The sequence below is a fragment of the Micromys minutus genome (assembly GCF_963924665.1).
Source record: "Micromys minutus genome assembly, chromosome: 18".
In the NCBI taxonomy this organism is placed as follows: Eukaryota; Metazoa; Chordata; class Mammalia; order Rodentia; family Muridae; genus Micromys; species Micromys minutus.
This window is the reverse complement of record NC_137953.1, coordinates 19,174,945-19,191,498: the sequence shown is the minus strand read 5'-3', so window position 1 is coordinate 19,191,498 and position 16,554 is coordinate 19,174,945. Positions and strand designations below refer to the sequence as shown.

The 16,554-nt window shown below is 37.1% G+C and overlaps 1 protein-coding gene across 3 annotated transcripts in view; it reads left to right on the top strand.

Annotated features, from left to right (window-relative positions):
* Nucleotides 1-16,554, top strand: part of GRID2 (glutamate ionotropic receptor delta type subunit 2) — a gene marked incomplete at both ends in the record, with an annotated part of 1,350,985 nt that overhangs the window by 759,668 nt on the left and 574,763 nt on the right. For all 3 annotated transcript variants that reach the window (XM_080932483.1, XM_080932484.1, XM_080932482.1), the window contains one exon: nucleotides 6,939-6,992. In XM_080932483.1, the coding sequence (XP_080788609.1) occupies nucleotides 6,939-6,992 (54 nt within the window). The remainder of the gene's footprint in view (nucleotides 1-6,938; nucleotides 6,993-16,554) is intronic.

The following is a 16,554-nucleotide window of genomic DNA, read 5'->3' as shown; positions in this document are numbered from 1 at the left end:
CCTTCCCATGGGGCCACTTTCCTTTGCTTCTATATTTCTGCCATCTCACCCTCCTGCTTCATCTTGGTGTGGTCTGGTCCTATGCCTCTCTCACAGCAGATTCCCTTCTTGCCTGTGTTTCTTGCTCAGGAATTCTAAAAGTTGGTGTCATTGTTTCCCAATCAGAGCCAACTGGGGGCAGGCTTCTTTCCACCTAATTGGTGGACATTGCAAACAGGGGTTTTTTTGGTTTGTTTGTTTGGTTGAGTTTTTTGTTGTTGTTGTTGTTGTTGTTGTTGTTGCTTGTTTGTTTTTGGTAACACAGTTAGCATGAGAATAAAAGTCATCTTTTTGTTTCAAAACACCAAACAAACAGGAAGCAATGTGGTATCACCATTTGGTCTAAACCATTCTGTCTGATTTGCAACTTATATGAACATAGCAGCACACCAGTTGTTCTTGCTTTTGTGAAAATAGTACAGCTTGTTGGCTGTGCATTCTCTAGGGCTACTGTGGAACTCTTCAGATTGCAAAGTATTTCAATGAATTTTATACATTATGGAAATGTATAACATTGACAGCATTTCTAGTTGGCAGTTCTTGAGATGTTTTAATCACAAAAGATCTACAGTAGGGAAAAAAAAGATTCTTTGTGAAATTCATTTGGAATGTTGTCCTTGCAAACATCTTGCACTGGAGACCATTAACACATATGTTAAGACACAAGTAGCTGATGTTCATCGTGATCGGAACAAAAACACAGTCTACTGTCTCTTCTAATGACAGGATTATGTGGGAACAATTTTATCCATATTGACAAATGAAACCTGAAGTTTACCAGCTTGGTAGTTTGTGTAAGGATCCAGGAGAAATAAAAACAAAACGAATGCACTGGTTCAGATTTTAAATTCATGTCTAATAATATGGATATTACATATATAGCTTCACAATATAATGTGAATTGAATTACATCTTAGTGACTTTCGTGGTCATTATACTTCTGAGATGATGTTCAGCACATTGAGGAGCAATGCAACAATTACATGCGTTTGGCTTTATTTTACCTGCTGTTTTTTTTCAGCGCATCTGGTTGCTAAGCACCAAAGAGCTGTTGCATGGAAGGAGGGTCTGGCAATGCTGAACAAGTTATATTATTACCGGTCAGGAGCAGGAGCAAGGGAGCAGCTCTTGCCCATTTCTCTGGCTACTTCTTCTTGAATGAATCTCAGGACTTTTTGCATAGGCCTTCCCCTTACTGGCATAGACAGGAATACACGAGCAAACACCTGCTGTCCTGGCTGCTGTGGCCCATCAGAAACCTTTGTATAAATATTCAGTGCGTCCTGCAAAGGAAACAAATGTAATTTAGTCGAGCCACAAGCTTGAGTGAAATAACAGCGTGTTGCTGTTATTGTTTAGTCAATTAAATTGTCCTCTGGACTCGTAGGATCTGTTCTGCATTTAATCCCGGTGAGATACGCACTCTGGCATTGCGCTTGATTTCGTTGCTTCAGATCATCTTACTTAGCGCAGCTAAAGGTTTGAGAACGAACACTGGGAGACATGAAGATAAATTATTGGGGCTTACTAAAGACTCAGAAGTCCTAAGGTCCTGCCAGTGACAGATGGTCTGTCCTTACTCATGGCTCGTCTCCCTGACAGGGCTTGATTCCCCTGTCACCTTCCTTTTAGCAGAATTCACTTAAAGGAAGCTCAGCCTTGTGGAAGGTGGAAGGTCTCCTTTTGTTATAATTACATTGCTAAACGTAGAAGTGGACCCGGGCTCCACAGCACTGTGCTGTGTGTGGGACATGCTCTTTACACACTCCTAAATACCCGTGTCTAGTGCTGAAAAAGACTCATGCGGTGAGGATATTCAAAACAGAATACCAAGAAAAACCTGTTTCCACATCGCCTGTTAACTCGGCAGAGTTCAGTTGCTATTTCCACTCAATAACTTTGCTCTGATTTCCCTTTTCCCTTGCTGTTTGCTTTGGGTTGCCCAAGAGGACTGTAGTCTTTTAGGCACCTTTTCTGAGTCATACCGTCAATAAATACTATTATTGAATTGTGACTACTTCACTATTTCATTATGTCCTCAGAATTTTGATATTTTGTTTAAAAAGCACATCTTGGATTTACTTATAATCTACACAATGAGACTTGAGTATTTTAACAGTAATGTGCTTGGATATGAGAGAAAACCTATCATATATATATTAAACACACACACAGACACACACACACACACACACACACACACACACACATATATATATATATATATATATACATATATATTAAAGTGTATGTGGGGAGGGGAATTTCAATAAAGTTCCAGTAAAATGTGAGCTAGGTTACTTAAGTAAGAAAGATAAGAAAAAAAATGTATACTTTTTTAGTTGCTGTGTCAAAACAAAAGAAGAACACAAATTTGACAAAAACTACTTAAGGGAAGAGGATTTTCTTTTGATACAGTGTTTAAGAAGCAACAGGGGGCCCTCTGACAGGGAAGCCAGAGTAGAAATGGTAAGGTGACCACTGAAGATGGATCAGAAATCAGGAAGCAGAAATGCAAGGGGGTCAGGGTGGGGGGCTGTGTTGCTCAAGCCTGGTGCCTGCAGAAGTCAAAGGGGGCGTCAGATCCCCTTGGACTGGGATTAAAGACAGTTGTGAGCTGCAATGTTAGTGCTCACTAGAAGCATATACTCTTAATTTCTGAGCTCGCTCTCTCTCTCTCTCTCTCTCTCTCTCTCTCTCTCTCTCTCTCTCTCTCTCTCTCTCTCTCTCTCCTCCCATTGTGTATATCTTTATATTTAATTTTAAAGCATGAAATCTCTTAGTGGAGGCAAAAAGAACTCTGCATTTTCAGACCATGGAATGATGTGGTGTGTGCCCATGGCTGATTTTTCCAGATAAGTTTAACCTTTGGAAGAAACAGCCTCATAGATACCTGGAATGTGTTTCCATGGTAATTATAAATCTAGTCAAGTTGACAATGAGAATACATCATTGGATGGAAAAAGATCTTTCTTAAATGAGATATATCATAACTATAGAAATAAATACAAAGAATTTAGAAATTCTAAGTTGTTCCAAATAATTAAAATCGTAATATCTTAAAGCCAGAATTTGGTTCTTGAATTCAGCAATGCCACTAGTTGGACACACCATTACTGAAGCTTAAGTGTTATTACCTGGAAACAAATTAATATTAGTGAAAGTATTTAAATTATCAGGCAAACCAGTGAGAAAATCTAGTGGTCCTTTGTCCTTCCTTAATGACACTTAGCTCCCAAGTTGTTGCTTGTTTTTAAATGTGTGTTTTTTAAGAATGGGTGCTGCCATCCGGGGTCGCTAACCTATGAGAGGATAGAGCTGTTACCTTGCCTCTCCACGCATTCACTGATGGGTTTCAGCCTCAGTGACAAGCCACCTGTGCCTTCTACTGTAATCCAGGTCATCATCATTCAAGTTCCTAAGGTACAGACGGTTGAGTTCCAACCTTCTTTATGCCCCTTTCCAAACTATCCTTCTGGATTCATAATCAGTTTAAAATACTGTCTTCTTTCAGTAACATTCAGTTGAAAAACATCCAAGAATCCATGTGATCCTGTTAATTCATGAACAAATTAACCTTGACCTAAAGGAATCCCATTCCTGTTTTTGTGGACATTTCTTCAGATAACTTTTTGTATGTATTGCAGTTTTTTTAAGTGCTTCTTTAACATATGGTTCTTCAGTACTTCATGGATTTGCATGTAAAATTTCTTTTATTTTATGATTAAAGGGACAGGGAATCTCTGTCTTTTCATGACTATGTGTCCTTCTAATAGCAATTAAATTCTTTCTACAAAGAAAAATGTACTTGTAGAAGGAAATCTCAAATATTTAATATCTACTAAAATGTCCAGCATACAACCTGTAATTTTCAGATCAAGTCTTTATCAAGTCACAGAAGCTCAAGTGATTGTGTTAATTGAAACGTAACACTCTAAAAAGGTACAGAGCAGGTATCAGTATCAATGTTTTAATTTAGACAAGAGATGCCGAATTACTGGAAAACTCGGACCCAAAATATAATGTCTCATATCATCTTAATGTGACAGCACCCAATGTGGAGAAACGTTATTTTCTGTGACAGAGACAATGTGACTCTGGGCATGGCACAGTGTCCCCATGCTTCAAGGTAGAGCAAGCACAAGCAAGTGGTCAGAAATACACAGGCATTAGTATCCGGCACAGGCACACAGGTTTGCAAGTGTCCTGCAACACCTCTGCTCATGTTATCTGGGCTGGAATCCGAGATATGGTTTTGCAGGAAAGATATGGAACTAATGAATTTAAAACAGCATCACAAGAAACAGTAGAGAACCTGCCATCCTAAAAGCTAGAAAGGGAGGTTAAAAGATACTTCTACAGCACAGGAGGCATGTGGATGGAATAATCAAACACACTCAAACAGAGGGCCACATGGTGGCCCACCCGTGGCAAAGAGGTCTCAGTTAATTCGAAAAGGAACCGATTATGTATCTGCAGTAAATGCTAATAACTTTTTACTTGTTTCAAATTTACACTGCTAAAATGATTTTGTATTGCAGTCCTCCTGGGGTGGGGAAGAATACAGCAGAGGACTTTTCTACAGCTCATGAGGAATGTTGACTACATCCTGGTCTAGGATGAGATTCTTGCATCATTGTTCCTGGAAGAGGTGGTTGCATCATGGTCTGAGATGAGATGCTTGGGTCTGGAATAAGACACATCATGGTCTGTGATACTGTGCTTGCCTTTTTCTTTGTAGAGGCTCCATACTACTTTATGTTTACTTTTACTTTCTCTATAAACTATTTATGCTGCCATTTAGTAGTCCCTCAGTCCTGCAATAAGTAACATTTTAATACTATCTACATGCAATGTTCGGTTCTCCTACTTGGATTTTCTTAACCTGTCTACATGGCACACATTATCATTTAAAAAGGGCAATTTTACCAAAATGACATTATTTTAAATTTTGCTCCTGATATTATTTAGAAGTGCTTTCAGTTTATACCACCTGTCGATTGGCCTTAATGTCTTTCTAATCCGTATTTTAAGGTTTTCTCCCATATGTACCTGCATTTTGCCTTTTTATACTGAGATTTCTCTAACACCCAAATGTTGGGTTTATCTCTTTTTAAATTGAGACGGCATTTCAACTTATTTTCTAATGATTTTCGTTGTTGCTAAATCATTGATATGCCTCTATAATATTAATGAAGACAATTAAAAATTTTAAAACTTTACTATTACTGATATAAAGTTAAAAGTATCTTCTATAATTAATCTGGACATTGTTACATGTGATATTCTCCATCAAAGTTTTTATCTAGGAGCTGGAGAGATGGCTCAGTGGTTAGAGCACTGGCTGCTCTTCCAGAGGTCCTGAGTGCAAGTCCCAGCCACCACATGGTGGCTTAGAAACATCTGTAATGAGATTTGATGACTTCTTCTGGGGTGTCTGAAGAACACAACAGTGTAATCACATATATAAAATAAATTAATCTTTAATTTTGTAATTTCACCTGTAAGTGATTATGTATAGACCCTCAAAACAGTAATAATACACCTGAAAGTAAAATATTATCCTTCATTTTCTTCAATATTCATAATTTCTATTATTCAGCGGGTTTATGGGATTCAGATGACATATTTAAATAGAATATATTAAAACAGTATGATACATGAATATTAAAAGTAAGTGCAAGTAACTATGTACTTAAATTGAAAAAAATGTCTAACAGTATAACAAATGTGAATACAATTACATTTCTCTTAATTCAAGACACCTTTAAAGCCATGTTCCTCCATAAGACAAAGAACAACCCACATACATGGTTCACACCTTGAAACATACTCGGTAGTTCATGGAAAACGTCTCTACTTGAAACAAAGTCTAGTCTATAAATACTACCACTAAAAATAGAGTAATAATTTATTACAAAGCAGCCTCACATGAACTGCAAGAACGTGTCTTAGAAAATGTGTAGTAAGAATGTGTAAAATGGAAACCTTGTACTAAAAACTATATATGATATATAGACACACACACAATCAAATACACACACACACACACACACACACACACACACACAGAGAGAGAGAGAGAGAGAGAGAGAGAGAGAGAGAGAGAGAGAATATATGCTCTGATAGCTTATTTCTAGCCTATGCCAAATATTCAAAGTTGACCAGTCAAGATTGCTACGCAACCAGGCATGGTGGTCCACACCCTTAATCTTATCACTTGAGGAACAAAGGCAAAATCTGTGTGAGCTCAAGACCAGGTCTATACCATGTGATCTACATTAACAGCCAGTGCTACATAGTGGGATCCTGTTTCCAAAAAAAAAAAAAAAAAAAAAAAAAAGGACTTACTTAAAATACTGTTTATTCATTTATATGTTATTTATATGTTTTAGATATAGCATAATGTGAGTGCAATATAAATTTCTTTTTCTATTTTACAGTTTGACTTTAGAACTGAATCTACTTCAAATGCAAGCAACAAAACCATTTTTCACAATAGAGTTTGGTCAAAACAGTAATATACACAGTGGGATGATAAAAAAATTAGGTGGTGATTGAACGAGATTGCTGTACTACTTAGATATTGATTACATATGAAATGGCATACGATGTGAGGGTTGAAATCTGTTAAATCTAAATCTTTGCTGTTCAAATGTTTTTCTTTTTCAAATTTGCATTTTTCTATCCTTGATGAATGCTGTTTCCAAGCTTATTTATCTTGTCTCCAGTGTCTGTCAGCCAACACTGCTGCCTCTACACTGCTTTGCTGATATCGTTCCTTCTGTAACAGATCCAAGACTTTTCTAACAGTGTTTTGTCCATTAATGGAGCAGATCTGTTAGAGTGGCTCCATCTTCACGGCTAATGCTGATGACTGGCTTGTTTTTTTCTTCTAGGTGGTGGAGACGAATCTGGTTGCTTTTGACTGTCACTGGATCATCATAAATGAGGTAAAGCCCACCCCACTCCTCCTATCAACAACCCCTTTGTCACACACATGGAGTGTCCAGAGGCCCTCACCTCTAACAGGGAGCAGAACAGGAAGCAAAGGCTCTCTGTGCTGCATGAACGCTCTACCATAAAAATAGAAACAAGTTTTTATCAGAATTAAATAAGTAGAGAAAGCCTTCCCACCGAGTGTCAGTCTTTTAGCTTTTCCAGTTGTACAAACTGCCACTTAAAAGACATTATCTAGATAAAATGTTCAGTTCTTCTTTGTAACCAATGTGACTCTCCCAGGGGAGAGTCTGTGTTCCATTTGTATTTTAATGTCTTTTTTTTTAAAAAAATATATATCTGTCTCCCTACTTGAGGATTTAATGGTTCAGTATATGAACATGAATCAACAAAGAACAAGTCTCCCCCCCACAAAGAAATATAACTGTTTTTAAAAATCCAAAGACTGTCAAGCTCCAAACTTTAGATCCTTTTCCTAACATTTTGCAAAGGTAATACAAAGGACTGAGAATGTGTTACAAATCTGAGAAAGTTATTTCCTTAGTACTTGCCAGTCAAGATCAGCAAAGACAGCAACAGGCCAGATGTGGTCAAGTACGTGACAACACCTTGCAGTGCAATATGACCTTGGAAGGAGACGTTGTCCAGCTCCGCCTACAATCTATGAATAGTTAGTGAATTACTTATGTACCAATACTGCTCTTGGAATTATAGGGCAGTTGTTGTTTTAGGGACAACAAAGCATTTTGGATAAAAATTTTGGTTTTTACAGCCATGAAAACAAATAAAATAGATGCCACCTGGGATGTCAATTTGTTACAATGTAGTGATTATATAAACTGACAACATGACCTCTCCATGTTAAGGCAAAAACTTTGTGCTGTAGATCTGAGAGATAGAACAAAGAAAAGCATTTGTAAGATTCCAGAGCAGAGCTATCACATGTACCAAACCCAGTTAGCAGACTAGATCTGGTCGGGAAAGAAGAGAAAGAGAATGAGAGAAGAGGGAAAAGAGTGAAATGGGATATAGTAAGAGAGACAGACAGACAGACAGACAGACTAAAACAGACAGATAGGAGAGAGATGGAAAGACTTTCAGAAATAGCAGGTTTAAAATGAGAGTGACTAGATGTGGGAAGGGAAGCCAGTGAGCGGGAGGGAGTTTAAGGTAAGAAGATGAAAGGAACAGCGAGCTTACTAGCATGATCGCTGAAATGTGTAACAAGTACTTTTGATGCTATTCGAACCTGCAGGCCAGCATGAACTTCAAGATACTAATAGGTACTGCAGATAGCCATCTGTGCTTTCTTCTGTAATAAGGGTAATAAATGGCTCCATTTGGTAATGGAAAACTGAATTGGCAAGTTCTGGGACCATTGACTTACCTAACCACCAGAAATCCCCCTGTAGTCCAGAACCGCCTTTTGGAAGGAGGAGACCTGATATTTTCTATGGACTTAATACTTGCAACCTTGCTGAACAATCTGTATATCTTCTGCTCTGGCATTTATTAAAAGAATTCAATAAGGTTCTAGCCTAACAAAGTCTGAGAAATGACTCAAAGGCTACTGATACTGCAAGCCATCTCTTCCCGTTCTATCTGGATATCACTCTCCTGTGACTTGATTAACTATGAAAGTAGGAAGGGTGTGTGTGTGTGTGTGTGTGTGTGTGTGTGTGTGTGTGTGTGTGTGTGAAGAGAGAGAGAGAGAGAGAGAGAGAGAGAGAGAGAGAGAGAGAGAGAGAGAGAGAGAGAGAGAGTGTGTGTGTGTGTCTGTAAAAGATAAATGTTTTTCCTCTCCGAATGGAAACATAAAATACAGCATCTTCTGGGAGTACCCATCTTTAGGCTGAATGGATTGTCACTGTATTCCTGACATATTTTCCTTGAGATTCTTGCAGGCAGTATGCGTGCCTGAGATTTTACAATGTCCTTCTGATTGTGACTATCCCTTCCCATCTTAGTGATCTGCATCAGACCAGAAAGAAAGCCACACTGAAAAAAATTTAGTGAGCTTTCAGAAACTTTCAGATAGGCATTTTTATTTTTCTAAAAGGAATCTAGAGTTTGAAGATATTTTTAAAAATCCACCAAGTATTTAAAAGATTATGGAAAAATAATGAGATTTTTAACATCAGGCTTACCAATGAAAAGCTTCAGTGGCTTTTGGCTTTGTTTTGAGGTCTGTTTTTGAAATCTCTATTGTCTTTACTTTAATTATTTTTCTAGGTTTCTGTTTGTAAATAAGGAATCCCTGTTTTCATCTCACACATGACTTCTCTTAAAAGATGACATTGGCTTCCTGCTGCGGATCAGACAGGGTGCTTTTAGACTTGTGTCTACAAAGCTGGCTAGAAAGGAAATGGGGGTTTCTTGCCTCCTTAGTAAGGGATCAAATAAATGAATACAATCTTTTAAGTGGAAAGAAGTAATTGTATCCCATCTTTTGGAGAGACTACAGAAGGAACCCTTACATTGTCTCTTTGTCCTTCTCCAATGTTGCTTCTACAGTGATACTTGAATCCAGAAAGCAAACACTAGCAGAGCAACAAAAACAGGACAGGTGTTTCCCCACCATTCAAGGCCAAGTGGAACTTCACAGGGCAGCTCCCCTTCATAGTCTCCATATTATAAGCTATATTATACAGACATAGTAGAGTAGACCATCATGTATTTCCTTGATGATATCTTAGCTTCAGTTTTGCAAAACAAACTATCCAATAACCAAAGCAGCTTAATTTGTCAACCATTCAATGTTAGTCTGAGGTGACAAAAAACCTCAGTTCTTCCTTCAGCCTGAGCACTTGTCTGTGAATGCTTGCAAGCCAGCTTTGTAATCACTGGCTTGAAACCTCTAGTGGATTTTACTACTGGTCATCCTTTTTGAGTCCTTGACAGAACTGTCATTTCTCTCTAGCAGGTCGATACTATTTAGAACAAAACTAAAATGGTCACAGCACCCACCATTTACATCAGCTGCTGGTTTTATCTGAACCAGGCAGAAGCACAAAGAATGGACTTTGCAAGGAAAAGTCTATCAGCCAGTGCATCCTAGGTCAGCTCTCTCGTTCTACCCAGTTCCACCCAGTCACCTCTTTCTCTTGAAGTCTGCTTCAGGAAATTTGAACCACGTCCTTCTTTCCCATGTTTGTTTGCTTTTCCATTTACATGCCTATTTTAAAATTAAGAGAATTGTGATTTATTCTTACTTTGATAAAAGGGAAAAACATGGATATTTCAAATTTGATAAAAAGCTGAATATCTTCCAGAGTACAGACAAAACCCTCCCAGACATGCCAACGCCCATTTGACTGGCCATAAAGAAAGTGATTCTGTTTACTTCACTTTGCATAACTGTAGTTTAGTAACTGGTTTTAAAACAGGTTGCAAACATTTATTTAATCTTATTGCACCAATAGTTTTTCAGAGAGACATTATAAATCAAACTTGGCATTATGCATTATGGCACAAGTTGTAGAAACTTGAAAACAATAGATTTTGTTTTAATTTGCATAAAGTACACCATACTAATGAGAGGCTGTACAGCTCACAGTCATCAATCAAACTAGGGCTTGGTGGTGGCCTTTTTTGTCTCCCTGTGCTCAGTGGGTCTGTTTTACAACAGACTTCTGTATCAGGGTAGCATCCCTTTAATACTCTATCCCTGTGCTCAGTGGGTCTGTTTTACAACAGACTTCTGTATCAGGGTAGCATCCCTTTAATACTCTAAAGCAAATGACTGGGTGCTTTATTTGTTTTACAAAAGACAGGAAGCTCATGTGCTTCAGTAGCAAGGCTCACAATTCCCTAGGTCCTGGAGGTCCTGATGCTGACTCTGACCTTCAATACCTCCTATCATTTCAATGACTTAAAACAAGTTTAAAGTCATTACTCTCTGTAAGTCCACCAAGTCTGCAGCTAAGAAAGAAGACTTTAGTTTGGGGATTTGGATTCTTGCTTTGAAATTTCACATCTTGGACATATATTAGATAGTTTGCACCTTTTCTTAGTTTACTGATTAATCGACATTTATGTTAATAATCCATCAAGATGAAAATTACCATTTTGTTCCTCTTCCTCTTGATTTATTTCAGAGTCCAATATAGTGTTTGTAAAATCACTTGATGCTAGTGTTGGACTTTTTTGAAATGTCACAGGGTCAACTCTGCCACAGGATGTAGAACGCAAACATATTAGGAAAGAAACAGCTTTTAAATCTGTGGCATAGAGAACTATAACATCTCACCCTTGAAATTTGCTATGTTAAGATTATTTATCACTTTTAATGCATTGTACGTGTCTTATATTAAAATTTCAGCTACTAATTTTATGAGAGGAACCAGTCTATGATTCATGCATTAAAATTTAAGTTTCCCAACATTTACTGAATACTTACTGTGATCTCGGAATTCATTAGATTCAAAGAGATAAATGAAAGTAAAAAGGGAACATGTTAAGGAAATGAAACAACAAACTCTTGTTCTGAAACAATAAAGTTCAGGCTATCAGCTGATTTGATAGATCTTGAAAGTCTTCTTAACCTCACAATTTCTCTTAATTTCAACTTGAAATTGACCTATTTCAAGATATCAAGAATTACTGAATTCTAAAGGGAAGGCAGTGTGTGTTTTTATGTTCTTACCAAATAATTTCTTGTATTTTCCCCTATTGGCCCTTACACAGTTCATAGTCTAGTCTGTACTAAACTATTCATGTAAGTGGAATGTCTACTTGGATATATTTACTTATTAATTTATGATTATTAGTAATTACTCTTAGGAAAAATTGTGCTATACTTTTTTCTCATAGAAGTAAAACCAAAAAGTCACCTATGCTTCTATGCTCATAAACAGATGCAAATGAAGACTCCAAAACAATGTTATAATTCTGATTGTTTGTAGTCTTTAAAAACCTGGATATTTCAGTATCCATTTATAAAAATCAACTAATGAATTTGGTGGTTCAAGACTCTCAATCAACAATCCCATTTTTAATAAATTAGTTCCGCATGGAACTGCTTTCAAAATTGTAAAATTACTTTAAAAATCACTTTTAAATATAGCAGTGTAGACCATGATTGCACAAGGCTTTGCTATGTTAATACAACCATTTACATAGGAGATTTTTCCTCTTTTGAAAGAATTTCTGGTTTAGATAAACTGATCAGCTGTCATTAAATATGTACTTAACTTTGTGTCTACTACACTTGGAGCAGACCTTCTGGAGAGCAAAATAACCTTACTATCACTGTGAAGCCCATCCCAGTCAGGCTGCTGTGCCAACTGGAGTAGGTTTGAAGACCAAGTGTCAAAACTAAAACTGCAAGTAAAATTTTTGGAACTGATTGTTCATTTCCCTCAGAATGGCAGATTCTTTTCCCTCAGAAAATTGCTTTCATTTTTCTTCCTCAAATAATAACAGACAAAATATATTCTGTTCAAGTTGACATTCCTTCAGATTTACTTGAAGGTGTGTAACTGAGAACTTTATCGCATGGAACTTTTGGTTGTAAGCAGCCTTTCCTGCGTTTGGAAACAGACATGCAAGAGGGTTGTATCTCAGAACACAAGACCCTGTTCCCTTAGAGCTACCAGTCACTAAACACTGATATAATGTGTGTTTCTTATCTTCACTGCCATCATTCTTAAAAATTAACCAACATGATTCTATATATATATTTGTGTGTGTGTGTGTGTGTGTGTGTGTGTGTGTGTGTGATTCAGTGTCATTTAAAAAAACAAAACAAAAGGTAAAACCGGATGAATGACCTAGCATTTTACCTGATACAAAGTAGACATTTATTATCTACAGATTTGACTTTTATATGCCGGTTTGTAGTTCATCACCAAGTAAGGATCCAGATGAAGATGGTAGTGTTTGATAACGTTGTGTAAATAGTTATCTGATTAGGAAAGAAGACTCCCATAGTGACATTAAAAAAAGCAGCCTGTCATTTGTTCCTTCTCAGTCAACCTTCCTGGCTATACAATGTAACATTGGACACTGAAACATATTGAGTAGCAGAGTTGATATTCATTTACTTTAAATGATTTCAGATGAATGTAAGGTATTAAAATAGAACTGCCTGGGCAGTGTTTAATTCTGCTTTGTGAGCAGGTAATGGAAAATTCAAAGTACTAGGCTTTTGCCAGGCAAAGTTTAGGCGAGCCATGAAATAACACAGACTAAGGGGAAAAGACTGATTTTAGCTGCTGAAAACCATTGTTTATGGTGCATTAAGGATTAATCTCCCAGAGCTTCCTGATATTAATGTGGATACAGCTGATGGCAGGTATTATTTTATTTTTAGACAAACCTATATTTCATAAAGACCATGAAGAAAGGGTGAGTTTTCTGGCTACAGGACACAGAGAATGATAATTTGTCATTAACACGGTAGAGAAAGAAACAAACTAACACTTACTTGGAGGTCTACTTCCCTTCCTTTTTCAGGGTTGGTTCATTGGACAGAAAGATAGACATGCACACGGCAGTGCATAACAATCATTTGTTTCCATTGCCTAAAAATCAATTTACACCAATAATCTGTTCAGTGCAAAAATCTTGATTGGCATCCACTGGGAGCAATGGAGATCCAGGGATGGAGGAATGGTGAGGCTGCTCTGCAAGTAGCTGGAGCACAGAGAGGTCTGGGCCGAGCATGCAGAAAGTATGGCACCTGATTGGTTCAGAGGAGCAGGAACTCTGTCATGGGGACTCGAATTCCACCTGGAAGAACCTTGTGTGCGGACTAAACGCTCAAGTCATTTGCCACGTAAAACAGTATAGATGCACAGAAACAGGCCAGGTACATGGGAGAGACAGGAACCAATCATTGACAACAAGATCACGTGTAATCACAAACAAGATGGCAAGAGGAAAGCAAAAGAACTTACCCAATGGGAACCAAGACAACCTGGCAATATCAGAACCCAGCTCTCCCATGACAGCAAACAGCAGAATGTCAAACACTCCAGAAAAAAAAGACTTAGACCTGAAATCATACCTCAAGATGATAATGGAGATCTTTAAACAAGAACAAAAGGAAAAGCATAAAGAAATAGAAGCTTTTAAAGAGGAAACATGAAAAACATTCAAAAAATCAAGGAACTACAGAAAAACAGAACCAAAGAGATGAAGGAATTAAAGAAGCTATTTAAAATGGAAATGGAAACAAAAAAGAAAACACTAAAAGAGACAACCCTGGAGATAGAAAACCTAAATAAATCAGGAGTCACAGATGCAAGCATCTCCAACAGACTACAAGAGATGGAAGAGAGAATCTCAGAGGCCGAAGACAACATTGAAAACATAGACAAAACAGTCAGAGAAGATGCAAAAACCAAAAAGCTCCTTACCCAAAATGTCCAGGAGATCCAGGACACAGTGAGAAGACCAAACCTAAGGATAATAGGAATAGAAGAGGGAGAAGAATATCAGCTAAGAGGCACAGTAAATATCTTGAAAAAAATCATAGAAGAAAACTTCCCTACCCTTAAGAATGAGATGACCATGAGCATAAAAGAAGCCTACAGAACTCCAAATAGAGGGGACCAGAAATGAATCACTCCCAACACATAATAGTGAAAACACCAAGTGCCCAAAGCAAAGAAAGAATACTAAAAGCAATAAGGGAAAAAGGTCATATAACATATAAAGGCAGACCAATCAGAATACCACACAATTTTTTCAACAGAGAATGTGAAAGCTAGAAGATCCTGAGGACATCATGCAGACCCTAAGAGAACAAAAGTGTCAGCCCAGGCTGCTATACCTTGCGAAACTTTCAATCACCACAGAGAGAGAGACCAAGATATTCCAGGAAAAAACTAAATTTATACATTATCAGATCTTAAACCCAGAAATACAACAAATTATAGGTGGAAAGCCCAATTCAAGTAGGGAAACTACATCCTAGTATAAACAAGAAAATGTCTAAGCAAGAAAACAAAAAGAAAGACACACAGGCACAATTCTACCTTTAAAAGCAAAGATAGCAGGTCACAGCAACTTCTATTCCTTAATATCTGTTAACATAAATTGATTCAATACCCCAATAAAAAGATATAGGCTATCAGACTGGATACATAAACAGAATCCAGCATTTTGCTGCAAACAGGAAAGTCATCTCAGAGACAAAGACAGACACTATCTCAGAGTAAAAGGTTGGGAAAAAGCCTTCCAAGTAAACTGCCCCAAGAAACAAGCTGGAGTAGGCATTCTAATATCGAATAAAGTAAATTTTCAACCAAAAGTTATCAAAAAAAATAAGGAAAGACACTTTTTACTCATTACAGGGAAGATTTGTCAGGAAGAACTCTCAATCCTTAACATACATGCTCCAAATACAAGAGCACCTATATTCATAAAAGAAACTCTACTAAAGCTCAAAAAAATACATTGCACCCCACACAATAAAATTGGGAGACCCCAATACCCTCATCAATGGACAGATCATGGAAACAGAAACTGAACAAGGACACAGTAAAATTAGCAGAGGTTATGAATCAATTGGAATAAATAGACATCTACAGAACATTTCATACTAAAACAAAAGATACACCTTCTTCTCAGCACCTTGCAGCCCCTTTTTGAAAATTGAGCATATAATTGGTCAAAAACAAGCCTGAATATATATAAGAAGATTAAATTACATTCATGCATCAGATCAGATCACCATGGTCTAAGGCTGGTCTTTAATAACACCAAAGACAACAAAAAGCCCATATACACATGGAAAATAAACAATGCTCTATTAAACGATAGGATAGTCAAAGAAGAAATAAAGAAAGAAATTAAGGATTTTCTAGAATGTAATGAAAATGAAAAAACAACTTACCCAAACACATTGGATGAAATGAAAGCAGTACTGAGAGGAAAACCCATAGCAGTGAGTGCTTCCAAAAAGAAACTGAAGAGAGCATACACTAGCAACTTGACAGCACAGTTGAAAGCCCTAGAACAAAAGGATGTATATACACCCAAGAGGAGTAGACTGCAAGAAATAATCAAAATCAGATCAGAAATTTACAAAATAGAAACAAAAAGAAGCATTCTAACAATCAACAAAACCAAGAGCTTGTTCTTTGAGAAAATTAAGAAGATTGATAAACCCTTAACCAGACTAACTAGAGGGCAAAGAGAGAGTATCTAATTTAGCAAAATCATAAAGAAAAGCAGAGACATAACAACTGTTAAAACTGAGGAAATTCAAGAAATCAACAGATCCTACTACAAAAGCCTATACTCAAAAAAAACTGGAAAATGTGGAGGAAATGGATGAATTCCTAGACAGATACAAGATACCAAAGTTAAACCAGGACCAGGTAAACCATCTAAATAATCCCATAGCACTGACAGAAATAGAAGCACTCATCAAAAGCCTCCCAAACAAAAAAAAAAAAAAAAAACAAAACAAAACAAAAAAAAAAAAAAAATCCCACGTCCAGATGGGTTCAGTGCAGAATTCTACTAGACAATTATTGATGACCTAATAACAATACTCTCCAAAATATTCCACAAAATATAATCAGATGGAACACTACCTAACTC